Source organism: Centroberyx affinis, unplaced genomic scaffold (genome assembly GCF_046629955.1).
Source record: "Centroberyx affinis isolate AG114_WGS23_722 - 3 ecotype Tasmania unplaced genomic scaffold, CSIRO-AGI_Caff_v1 ptg001484l_1, whole genome shotgun sequence".
NCBI classification, from domain to species: domain Eukaryota; kingdom Metazoa; phylum Chordata; class Actinopteri; order Beryciformes; family Berycidae; genus Centroberyx; species Centroberyx affinis.
The window spans coordinates 518,229-532,298 of record NW_027279951.1 but is presented as its reverse complement, the minus strand read 5'-3'; the positions used below and the strand labels follow the sequence as shown (position 1 = coordinate 532,298).

General features: G+C 39.1%; 1 protein-coding gene across 1 annotated transcript in view; it reads right to left on the bottom strand.

Moving 5' to 3' along the window:
* Window positions 1-14,070, bottom strand: part of ca16b (carbonic anhydrase XVI b) — a 107,716-nt gene that overhangs the window by 47,014 nt on the left and 46,632 nt on the right. The window contains exon 3 of the mRNA XM_071526966.1: window positions 3,265-3,444. Coding sequence (XP_071383067.1) covers window positions 3,265-3,444 — 180 coding nt within the window. The remainder of the gene's footprint in view (window positions 1-3,264; window positions 3,445-14,070) is intronic.

The following is a 14,070-nucleotide window of genomic DNA, read 5'->3' as shown; positions in this document are numbered from 1 at the left end:
TTGAAGACTTGCTGTGAGAACCAGCAGGAAAAAATGGGGTTGAAAAAAAGAAAAAAAAAGAAAAGAAAAAAAGAAGAAACAATGTTCTTGTCTGTTCTTGTGTACTTGCATGGCGCATTTGACATAATCTTTAACGGCTTAAGTAGGATTCAAAAACAAAGAATATCATGGATAATAGCATGGATAATTATCCTGGAAGTTTACTTGCCAAATGCAAAATATCAAGGATGTATTGGATGGCGACTTGGCTGATAAAAATGACTGGGAAGGCCCAAGATTAATTATGGGAATAAACCATCATGTCCAAAACACAATACTGGACCCTGATTGGCCATTGAACATCCTCCTCTAATTAAAATGAGGTAAACAAGGCTTTCCAGTGGGTGTGTCAGTTCAAATGCTGCAAACTGGCCTGATTGGATGGCTTTCAGTAATTCTTTAGTGAGGGGAGCCAATCAAGACCAAGGCCAGACTTAGCCTAGTCTACAACAGCCGGTAAAAAAAAGGGTTGGAAATCTTCATTAAACATCTATGATCTATATATGTAGATAGAGGGAAATTTAAATTCTTATAATAGGGGACCTTTAACATTTATCTTGTATGAAAATAAATCAGTGTAAAAAACAAAAAAGCAACTTAAAACATTAATCCATGGGCATTTATGGTAGACATTAGCCCATCTCCTGTGGGAGACATTAGGAGGAGGCATATAAATACTTCAATATATTGGATATGTTTAGAACCACTAGCACCACAGTGTGTTTGCAGCATGGGTCAGTCAAGACAAGATGATGCTACTGTGAGGGAAGCTAGTCCAAAACTCAGACTTTGATTAGTCCAAATGTGATACTAGGCTGTTCACCTTGAGTGTAAAATAAGCCCCACACAGCACTAACATGAATAATTGATAAGATTGTTGGGTTAATTGTGCAACATGGGAGGGGGCTACCATATGTGAATAGCGAGCAAGCAAGAAACGAATGAATGTGACCATAAACTATAGTGAATGTCATTAGTGTATAGTCAACTATAGTGTATTTTCTCCTACAAGGTGGAGATAATTCCAGTGTTGCTCTTTGTGAGGGTTAGGTCAAGGGAACGAGCTCAATGGAAATTACAAGTGCAGGGCAAACAGTTCAAAATGCACATAAGAATGAGTTATGTTGAGCATATATTATGCTAGCCTCTATAGGGCCCTGCTTGGCCCCACTGTGGATAACAAATGACACTGTTAGATTAATTGTATGGGTCAATTCATTCTGTGTATAAAAGGTAAAGTGAGTGATTCACTACTACATAGTTTTAGGTACAGTATACTGGAAAATAAGTTGTGTTCTTGCTTTTTCCTTTGCAAAGGTGGACATAATAGCAGTGTTTCTAAGGCAGGACAGTCCCTCATCGGTCTCATTTATCTACTTAGTTTCACTGAACAATTTAATAAGATCACACATCTTGAGGTTGCTCCTGACCTTGAGTGACTGGATATATTTTACTGTTGCTGCATTGTATGTAGATCTATCTGTTGTATAAAATGTATGAGCTGCTGGCAAATTGATACAGGATACAGGATACAATAGTTTGCACCATATACACTGCCATAGCCTGTGACAGTCACATGTGAATGCTGCAATATATGAACTGGAGTGCTATTGAGTTTCCCTTACATTGAATAGAGTGCTGTTGTGACTGTCAGCCTATATGGAATAAAGAGTTGTAGTGACTATGCTTATGTTTGTTCAAATAGGCAAATATCAAGCAATATTTCTTTGTTGACTAGAACCAAATAGTACACTTTGAATGGGGATATGAACTGATAAAATGGCAGCACTTTTGCCACTTTTGGTTGTGAGTCTTTTCTAAGAGTCGATAGGAATTCAAGAAGATTCTACCGATTCACTGCAATGTATTCAGTGGTGGATGCTTTCAAAGTCGTTGTTGCTGGTGTGTAACAAGATGGCCTGACGGGTGTATGACACCCGGCCTGAATTATTGTCCCAGTCTGGTGGTGGTTGGTAGTAGTTCTTCCACAACGCATTGGCTGGGTTGTGGGTACCGTTTGTTTCTACAAAAAATGTATTAGTACTACAAACACACCCAGATGTGGCAACATAATGCAAATAAGCAAGACTAATGACTATATAGTATATAATTGTCTACTGCTGTTGCAAAGCAAGGTATCAGTTAAATGGTCAACCCCTCTAGAGCTCAGTTTAATAATCAAAATTACTTATCTCATCTCATTTAGTACAAACTAATCGTAAATCATTTTTACAATACTGCGATGTGAATGTTTGTGATGTACAATATTTTACGATAATGTGATGTAAATTTGGTAAATACTAAAACTTCAAATTATTATGATTATGCTAATATTTACAAGTAACATTTTTCCTGGTTTGATGAGTTTCAGAGTGCCTCCCAATCTACAATCTTCTCTATACAGTATGTCCCCAAAATTACAGGCCAGGCCTGTATTTCTATCTTTGTAAATAAGCAGCCCAAAGCATTGCTCTGCTGTCCCAGTGGCCTTGGTTGTCATGGTAGCTAACAAGGCTCATTAAGATCAAAAGCAAAAGATGACACTCTTTACTCTCAGAGAGAAAGAGCGGCCAAAACCAGGGGCGATCAATTAAGGTCAGGGTTTTAACACTGATGGTCCACGGATTTTATATACATCTGATCTTAGAAGAATGATTGCCGATGAAAAAAAACTGAAGCCATGATTTGAAGGATCAGTTAATCAAGCAAGCTTCAAAATCTTTGTGTATAAAAGAAAAGCATGCAGACTTCATACAAACTGAATGTTGAGAGATTGAAGGGAGCAGAGAGACACTAGTAAAGGCAAATACAGACAATGCAGATCCACACTAACGCTGATTATGATGGAATTACTAGACTTACTGATAGATTTACTAGAATCATGACCGACTAATTGCCGTTTTGTGTAATTTTGTAATTACTGAAATATTAGAGCTTGGTTGTGAAATTTGGCTATGGGAGCACAGAAAATCTGTTAGGTTGCTGCCTTAAAAATCTGTTGGTAGGAAATACATGGCAATATTTGTTTGATTTAAAGATTGACATTTTAATTTAACATTTCTACATTCAAAACTGTATACTCATCATGCTGTCATTTGAAAGTCAGTAATCGAGAGTTGTGATAGCAGAAATTTGAACTGGCATCATTATGTTAGTGTTTTTAATACTGTATAATGGAACCTGGCTACCGACCCACCACTATAAATGAAATGCACTGATGCAGACCTGTCTTTCCAGTGTTTTTCATGGTGGTCTGGTTGGAGGACTCGATATTGAACTTGTCAAGCGTCAGTTCCTGGTACTCCTGTGAAACTTGAGCATCCTCATCTACAATGTCCACAGGTGATTGGTTCCTCTCTGCACATTCTGGGTAGGAGGCTGCCCAGCCTCGAGGCCCATGGCTCCCTGCAGAAAAACAAGAGACATAAGGTTACACACACTGTATGTTAGTTCACAGAAATTACCTCAGCCTGGCCATACTGACTGTTACACGTGCAAAAATATAAATACTGTGACAATATTACTGCTAAGATAGCAGACAGGTCCTGATATTCCCTTAACCGAAATGGTGTTGTGTTAACCGAAATGCTTCCTTAATATTCATTCAGTGGCAGTGCCCCCCCACAGCTGGAATAAATGAAAATTCCTCATCTGGCCAACAGTTCCAACAGCTGTCCATACTTCATGATATAAATATCCAAATAAAACCCATTCTTAAACTGTTACACTTTCTGGAACGGAGCCCGGAATGGGCCCAGGAGCGAACCTGGGTTGTTCTCAAAACAAAATTTGCCAACTCCAAATATCTAAAAAAAAAAAAAAATATCTACAGCAAACACTGAAGAGAGAATGCTTCACGTTAACAATTCATGTGCAGTGGGTGCTGCAAACTAACTTCCGCTAGAATCCCCATCCGCTGTCTGCTCTTTTAATCCTCTATCCCCTACAGTGGCGCTTCTACAAAGGAATAATCCACAACCGACAGGGGTCCCCTTGATCTCTTCTCGGGTACAATGGGCCAATGGAACAACAAAAGGCTGCGGGATCAGGGGAACAAGGAGGCATGCATGGATTTTAACTTTTCTGGGTTAACACAATATTCATGATCCCATTCCCTACAGATATAGGGCAACTTTGCTACTGGTTCATGAAAAAGATAGGAGAATTCCTCTACACTACAACACCCAGGATCAAGGGTGGCTTTATGTCTTGCTATGTATAAACACCTAGCAAACTGAGCAAGAGTCCCCCAGAAAGACAGCATGAGTCAGGATTATTTATCTGTTAATATTTTACTACTTCAACCAGAGAACAAGCATAAACATGCATCATGGGGTGCACGCACGCGCACACACACACACACACACACACACACATACATACACACACACCAATCATTTCATTCATCTTTCTTTCAATGTATTTGTCAGTTAGTTCGGGCAAGAATCTAGCCAAGGTAGTAAAACCCCTGGAAATGTCTCAGATTTATCCATTGACAGAAATTAGGATGAATTGTCTTCCCTCAGCACTAAATGCCACCTGCAAGCTTACTGATTGGTGAGGTCTGGATCCCACGGAAACATTGGCATGGATTTGAGCTGCATTTCTTACTAATGACTGCATCAGCATGCAGGAGCAGATTCGTCAGTCGTGTCTTTAGCCTCAACAATATGTCTGTACCAGGACCTACTGCAATATTTCATACCCTGGAAAGAAGCCTGTTGTGCATTATAATACTAATACCATAAGTTAAGAGAAAGCTGCTTGCCACTCAAAAGTACACACAAGGGATTTAAATCAAATGTAGAGGATGTTTAGTGTATTCAAATGAAACAGTTTCATGTAGAAGAATTACTCTGTAGCCTCTTTGTAGGAAAAAAAAAAAATCTGACACTAGTATCTTCCACTCCACTTGTTTTTAGCTAACCTACCCTTGAACATAGTAGGTGCTTTACAAAATAAAAAGTTAGTGCTATGGTAACCAAGGTTTGTAGTCAGGCACATTCACTGCTAATATAATTAAAGCTATAAGCAATTAAATGACACACTCAGGTCCCCATTACTGCAACTATGCATGTAATTAGTAGAGGTGGAATGGTTCACAAATGTGCCCTGAGATTGGGTTTTAGTTTAATGTGTTTCTACACAGGAGAAAAAATGTCATTGCCAACTCAAAACTTGCTGTTCTGTTTACTTGAAAACAAACCAGTGCAATTTCGCTTAAGTAGTTTTTAAATGATTAAAATCTGCAGACAAAATGCAAAACGTGCAGAATATTGTTTTTGGCAACTGGCCAATGCACAATTATAATTCACATCCATTCAACTATCTTAGAGGAAGGATCATGAACACTTTTTTGAACTGTCTGTTCTCCTATTCTTGAACTACAACAATGATTTTTCCTGTGATTGGATGAACATGTGTTTGCCAGCTGACACATCTTGTATGACTACTCATGAATTCTCAACAAAGAAGTAGTGTGAACAGAGCTAACTTTGCACTTTTTTATCAGCCTAAGGACTTTGCAGTCAACTATTCCAGCCAAAGGAAGTCTGGAAGTGTATTTTTATCGACCTTATGGTGCTTGTAAGACAAGCTGTAATGGTTTGTTTAAAGGAATAATAAGTAGCACATCAAACTCTACAGCCATACAATTCTATTAACTTGCAGTACATGTTGATAGATGTCCCCAGGGACAAAGGCTGGCCCCAAGTATGAAACCTTGCATTCATAGTGCTAGCTCCTATAGTTATATGATTCAGCGAAATATTTAATATAGTAGAAAACACTTGAGGCTATTGTACAACTGATGATGATGACTCACTTGTATCTTTTTTCTGTTTGCAGAAAAATATTCTATTTGGCAGAACTGTGTGAAATACAATGTCTCAAGTTGCTTTGAACATTTACCAGTTCTCAACACAAGAAAGCACGGCATGTGGGCTCCCTGCAATGAAAACCACTGTGAAAACTATTCTGGTTTTCTACTGGGTGCTTTCAATATCCATTTTCCTGCTTTTCTTTCCTTTTTACCTTTCGAGGGAGCTGGAGCGAAGTAAAAAAGAATTATAGCTGCTGCGCAGCAGTGTCGGGGCCGGGCATTTTGAGGAGGAAGATGAAGAAGAAGAAGAAGAAGAAGAAGAAGAAGAAGAAGAAGAAGAAGAAGAAGAAGAAGAGGAGAAAGAGGAAGAAGAGGAAGAGGAGGAAGAAGAAGAGGAGGACGAATGAAAAATACATGAGGGTCCATCAGGAGAACTGCCCGGACCATAGTTATCATTAAAACATCTTTGAAATCATGTGTCTCTAATCCACACAGCACAATGCCTGAGTTGGCATAAGCATGTTTACTCTGCATCCCCTGGGGCTCGAACTCACAACCTTTGCCACCACCACCTTTGAGCTACCTGAGAAGTGGGAAAATTAGAGGTGGCTTCACACTATGACTTACCCAACCACCAGGGTGCAGGATAACAGCTGTCCATGCATGTCAAGGCAGATTTCAAACTAGTGTCAAAAATTCAGTTATCAGGACAAAATTCTGAGAATTTGTGTACTTCATCTAGACAACATAGAGATGTCTGTAATTTGTTTTTACAAAGAATAATTGCTCCATAAATGAACAACTGATGTTTAAAGATGCTCTATTTCCATTGACTGCAATAGTTTACATGGGGGCAGAATTCAAAATGCTGTCAAAAATTCAGTTTTTGAGATACAATTATGAAATTGTACACTCTACATCTACCATGACATAAAAATTTCAGTCATTTATTTTCATGAACATTGGAGATTTATTTAGTGAGAATTTGCAGTAGCTGTTTACAGTACTGTTTACCGTAAAACATTTTGATGCACTGTGGGCTCAATTTTTGATAATTCAAAAATCTGGCTGGATCGTTTGTGGAGGACAGTCTGAAGATGCAGTGTAGCAAGTTTGATGTCAATTGAGCAAAAAATGTGGGAGGAGATAGGTTTAATTAGTTTTACAGATTTTGAGAAAAATAGAGTGATGGAAGCATCTGAACATTTCTGCTCACTTGGGCCTACATTTTGGTGAAAGTTGCAAAGCGGTAGCACGTACGACTGATTTGTTATGAATTTTAGACCAGGGCTATTCAACTATATTGTTCAGGGGGCCACATTGTCAGAAAGCTAAGGGCCTGGGGGCTGGACATTTCAGTTCATTATGTATGTACACTTGACAAAACGCGCCACCACATTTTCTAAACTTTTATTTCGTTACATTGCAAAAGTAGCCTAATCATAAATTAAAAAAAGAAAATAAATAGGCATTCTTTAAGTAATTAGGCCAAGTGCTTAATTTCATTTTCTTTATTTTTTTCTTTTTCTTTATTTACACATATTTCTCAGTCCAGTCACTGTTGAATTGACGATTTTCGGCATCAACTTTTCTTTTCTTCAGCGTTGATAGTGACATTGATGATGTCATACGATAATTTGCATATCAATATATAATGCTGCACTTGTTATGCACGCTGCGGCGTAGCCCGTTTTAATGTAAGTACTGACTCCGCCCACCCGGGCCACTTTCGGTGCACGCCGGTAGCAATTACAAGTGGACCCTATCCTACAGTCCCTGTTCTCAAGCGCTGTAATCATCAGACCTCTCTGGATTAGACAAGCAAGTAGACAAAACTGGCATCAGCCAATTTATACCAATTTATTGCCAAATGCTTTGGGATTCGGATTCAACACATTAACATTGCTTCCCATGGTCAGAAAAAGTCGCCAGATTTGTCGCTAGTCGCTTTTGAGAAATAAAGTTGCCAGGGGGTCTGAAAAGTCACTAAGTCTAGCAACAAAGTCGCCAAGTTGGCAACACTGCACCTACCGTACCGGAGTATGTAGAACAGGTTCTAGTTTACATTACACAGGAGCGCTCTGCTGGTTTGAAGGATTTATTGTGGCAAAAATTTCCATTATTTGCGTGATTTTTTTTTTCTTCAGGTTTTAAATTGTATTTATTTGTAAAGAGAACTGATCGGCGGGCTGGTGTGACTTGATTGGCGGGCCGGAGTTGGCCCGCGGGCCGCCAGTTGAATAGGCCTGCTTTAGACGGTTGCTGTAGCGCCACCATCAGGACTATTAGCCCACAATGCCAGTTGAGTAAGTTTGGCATGGCACTGGACCTATGTGCAAAGTTTGGTTTATTTTCATACATGGGAAGGCAGATTTCCTTGTAGGAAGAAGAAGCAGAATAATAATAACATTGGCAATTCCAAGAGGGACCGGCAGCTCTTGGGGACCGGCAGGTTCTCAAAAGGTTTCCTGAGATTTACAGGGCATCACAAAACTTGACTGACCTATCCAAAAACAGCAACACATTCCATAGGTCAGCTGTGTGGAGACAGATAACATGTAAACTCAGAACATGAAGCCAAGCTACAGAAGAAAAATAGGCCTGCATTTATTGCTGGTTAGTGTCTATGCAAATAAACAAATGGTGTAATAAGCCAAGTGCTGAAACCACTCAAATAATAATTTCATACATGCCAGTTAAGTCAAAGTGTAACTAGATACAGTCTAATATGTTGCATTCAAAAATACATGACATTCCTTTTACTGGGTTGCAGAGCAGTCGATTAATCTGTCTCATTGCCATCCATCAGAACGACTATAATCCCAGTGGTTAGGCCTTCCTGATTGCATGCCTGCCACTCTCTAAGGTGGCGTGAACAAATTAAAACTAACAAGTACATGTTCTAAAGTATTGTAGATTGATTTATGGTGCATCATTAAAGCATTACATGCCAGATTTGCACTTGCATTTAACATCCGCTGGAGCTCACATTCTGGGGTGCACAACACCCAATCATTTTAGTGAAAACCAGACACTTGGAAGGTGTAATCAGGTAATTTATCTGGTTGTTACGTTTTTAAGTTATTCACAAAGATGATTGGAGATACACAGATGTTACAGCTACACCCTCCAAAAGTATCCAGTACTGAAATTGTCAGGAGCCATTGTTAGAGGGGCAGCTCAAATTTCTCACAAATTTCTCATCTATGTTGTTACTGAAAATCAGCATTTTCAGTTGCTCCGTGGTAGTTACCCATTATCTGCAGCCTTTGAGCAAAGATTGTTAAGAGTGCTATTGGCTTTTCTCTGAATTCACTACTGTTATATTGTGACTGATCATCTCAGCTATAAGCTTAAGCATGTGTGAGCAGCTTTCTATCAGCATTTTGCTTCACTTCATCACTTTACAGCACACACTGTACAAGCACACTGGGACCTATATTGTACAATGAAATAAGATGAATAATTCTAAATAAAAGCACAAAGCAATTTTCCAAATAGTCCTTCACTGAAAAAAAAAAAAAAATACATTAGGGGGTGGCAGTAGAAGTGTGTCCCCGAACACAGAATCAAAGCATTATGTGAAAATTTGATAAACATTGCTAAGCATTAGCACAGAATGATGGCCATAATCTTGAAGTGCATATTGGGAACAGAATTACAGTATATTGGCTCTGCTGTTTATTTAATTGAATGAATGTTTCAGAAGCCTCCTCTTTAAACTCTTTAGATAAGAGCTCTGAATTGTGTAACACAATCTGTTGGTCAGGTGAGTGCATCATCTACACTCTTTCAAGTTAGTAAAGAAACATAGCTGGTAGTTTACTTTCAGTTCTGACCTCATGTACTCTGTCAAATGCCATATGTAAAGATGTGTTACTTCCTATAACCATGACATGTTGACAAGTAGGATTCACAAAAAGCAAAACAGCCAGTTAAGTTTTTGTCTCTCTTCAGAACAATACTTGCTCTACAGGATATCTTATCTTCAGTGCAACTTTTTCCTGTAGTAGTCGGTTAACTGATCACACCTGTGATTAGAAGACTGAATATAACAAAAACTGCTCAGGATGCAGCACTCAGTGTGGAGGTAAGAGCACAACTCATTAAAATACCTCATTACACAGCATTGTTAAATACTCAGTTCTGATTGGCCAATGAACACACTCTAAGGTTATTTCTGTTATTTCTGAATAACAGACCGCTGTTTCACATCTACGTCTTGTTGTTTTTGTTGATGCCTAATAAAATTAACTAGCGACATCTTGTGCCAAAAAAAAACGTTACTCCTTGGTTACTACGGACAAACACCTGCCAAACCTAAGATAGAAACATTAAAGGTTTTCCCAGTATTACTGGGTATTAATTATTTGAACAGCACAAAACGTTTCATTGCTGAGTAGAGGCTGAACGGCAATCAAACCGGATTTGTTTACGCTGCTGTTTGCGGTTTCTACAGACAGCTACAGATGTTTCTATGGTTGCAGTCCCGCTGAACAATTTTTTTGCGCAGAAGCTTGTAAAATCACTTTCACTTTTAATAAAATCGTTTTAAATCAATATTTTGTGTAAAATGATTAACATCTTTTGTAATTAACCGTGTAATAAGCAGGATAACGTACAGGGAGCCGTCATTATTGCAAAATAAGCCCCTTCTGGGCAATGAAGACCCCTCTGCAGTCCCTTACTTATTACACAGCTTTGTTGAATACTCAGCTCTGATTGGCCTATAAACACATTCTGAGGTCTGTTGTTTCTCAAGAACAGACTGTGATCTGACTATCTATTAATATCACTCTGCAGTCAAGAAGTGCGGCCAATTTTGTTGATTTCTAATCAAAATAACTTGTGACTCCTTGTGCCAAAAAGATATTACTCCTGGATTACAGTCCTGATTAACTATTTTTTGCCAGAAGCTTGGACAAACTTTAGTTTGTAATAAAAATATTTTGTGTCAAATTATTAATGTTGTGTAGTAAGTGGAATGAAGGCAAGCCAAACATCATCGCAAAATAATACTGTAATATAGTCTGGGTGACAACATAACATATTCATGTGTTTACCACTAGTTTACAGAATGAAGTTCCATTCACATCTACCTATCATAATCATACCAAGAGAAATTAAGATGAAACTTGAAGGATTCCCGTGGGGAAATTGGGTAGTTGCCAAAGCAAATAGTAATAAGATACAACAAAGAAAAATCAAAACAAAAAAATAGAATATAAACAAAAATACAGCAAATGGGGGTTAGCCTATATATACATACACAACTGACAATTTCAACATAGAACATGTTAAGTAGAATGTATGAATGAAACATATGGGAGAAGCATGGATTACAGCATCAGTAGGCTGTGCTAAACAACAGCAGAACTTACTGGGACAAAAGGACAAAGGGAAGAATTAATGCAAAATATGTGCAATATGAAAATCTACCAAAAATATTAAATATATGCAGTATGAAATGGGTGGAATGATTATCAAAAACATCTGTATGGAATATGTAACAATGAGAAGGATATGGAAACCATATACAGGGTATGTGAAGTCTGCAAGGCCATATGTACATAATGTGTGTAAGCATCTAGATGAACTAAAGAAAGTGGAGTGAAATGTACCCAGTCCTAAACAGTGGAAAACAGCATCAACAGTCATGAGGCATAGTTCATAGGAAACAGAGAAGAATGCCTGTCCCACAGCTGTCACTGGCCTACTCTGCAGCTGTTTGTCACTTTTCACTGTCCAGACCAAGTGTTAAATGGCATGGATAATTCAACTGGAGATGGTGATTCAGTGAGGTGAGTCTGTAGGCATCCCATGCGAGCGACACAGTCTTCAGAGGCTGACATGCTGTTGTATCCCATCGTAAATGCTCAATAACAGACAGATGGTGTATTCCAAAACAGATATACAAATGCACAAACACCCACACGAATCCAAACAAACACAAGCACACACACACAGAGCAAAAAGAAAAATAAGCTACATAATAAAAATTCACAGAACGAGCAAATGCGCTGTTATCCAATGATTACAACAGGGTCGTGCTATGATGGAGCTGAGATTTAGTGAAATTACTAGTAATTTATCAGACTGTGGTTCAGATGTACTATAGCACCACCACAAAACAAGACCTGGCTACGGCTCTGCGGGAAGCCAACCGATTTGCAAGTATCCCTCTGCCCCAAACCATTACCTAAAAAGAGCTATGTGCAAAACGTGTAAATTGCCTGTTGCCGTGGCATAGTCGTAACTATGGTGATAAAACTAATAGTCTAGTGCCATACTTGGTTTCTTGCCAAACTTTCATCAAGCACCTATTTAGCCTGCCCTTTTTTCCTATTTCAGTAACATACTGTGTTTTGATACATTTTACCTTTGCTGACCAATATCACAATATGTTGAGGGGAAAATAAGAAATTACCTGCCATTATCAATGTACTCATATCGAATTTCAATCAACAGCATCAAAGTTTGATGAATGTCTCAATTACATTCCTAGTAAGATTTTCGGCATGTTGTTAATGCATTCATCCAGTAATTTACAGTGTATGCTCGGGGTAGAATGAATGGTGAATGTTTATGTTCAAAATGTAACAATCCATTTGTTCATCCAACCCGTTCTGTCCTGGGTTCAGTCCTATGTGACGTGACACCACTCTGTGCCATTTACTTGCTTAAGTAAAACAGGCACATGTTTCTCTCGATCTGGCACCTTCAGTTCCAGGCGTCATCCCATTAACCTTGAGGATAAATAACCTTGCCTGTGCTACCATGGCGATGCTGACAGAATGGCGATTGCCTTGTCATTTCCGTTTTGTCCCTCTGGGAGAAAGCATCCACGCTGTATGCTGCCTGGCAGACCTCCCAGAATTGGCACACTAGCCCTTGCAAAAATCTACGCTGATGGGTCCATATGTACAAGTAGCGCTGACAACAAACAAGGCCAGCAGATTTAAGTAATAGTGACAGCAGGCCTGTCAAGGGTCAAACTAGTGATCTGGATGGAGTGGCGATAACTGATATATATTGTGATATTCTGATGTCCCTAGTTTTGATCTCGACTAAAATGTCTCTCATTTGTCATGCAGTAATATTAAGTATACTACCTTTCCATTGCCTTTGCATTGATTGACTGATAAATTGCAGTGCTAAAATTACATAGCTCACAGAGAAAGTATTGGACATTTATTCAAGCTAATGTTAAAATGCAAACAGGAAAAAAAAAAAGTCATACTTTATCAAGTAAAAGTGTTCAAAACAACACGTATACTGTGTATACTGTAGAGTCCCTACAGTGAATGCAGGATAATCAGCTAACATTTTGAACACCAATCTTGCTATCAGTTTCAATATGATAGCTCCCCAGATGGTTTAGACTTGTGCATTGCAGCACTGACATATACAAAATGTCCAGGTGATGCCCTCAGGACTTGTGTAGAGCCTTTATAAACTGTGTACACGGAGAAGATCACTGGCTCCTGTGTAAAAACATGAACTCCTCTCAGCTGAAGCAAGCCGTTTCCATGGTGCCAGTGTGTCACAACACAGGCATTTTTTACAGTTCTATCTAAACTGCAGTGACAGAACTCCTCCTGACAAGCCGTACCGCCACACTCAGTCCCTTTCTCTATCATCCCTCCTCTCCACTCTCTGTCTGTGTTGTACAGATCTCTTTACATGCTTCCTGGCAGCTCTGTGACCTAATGGCTGGAATGTGACGCAGGAAAGGGAGAGGGCTCGCTGCACAGCTGAGTCAACTGACGGGACAAAAGCAGACTTAAGTTTACTGAGCTGTGTTGACTCCTTAGAGAGTGTTTGTTAACAATAAAGACACAGGCTCGCATTAGGAAAAGCTATAATAACAGACACCAGGGGCCAGATGCATAAAACTCTGTAGATTCAAGACTAAAAATCTGTGTATGCACACAATTTAAAACATGCATATGCAGTCTTTTCTTCAGATTTATGAAACCCTGCTTCACGCATTGTTCCGTTTTATGAATGTCAATCATCGTGAAACAGTGTGCACACGCACAAGCCTAATGCCCACTCCCACAATTGCCCATAAATGGATGTCAGCAGACCCCTATTAAACCTGGTTTGGACATAAACGCCAATCATCATCACAGGCCAGAAATTCAGGCAATGTCTTCCAACGGCACCAAAGCAGCCGTTGCATCGTTGTGCACAGCCATTACGCACCG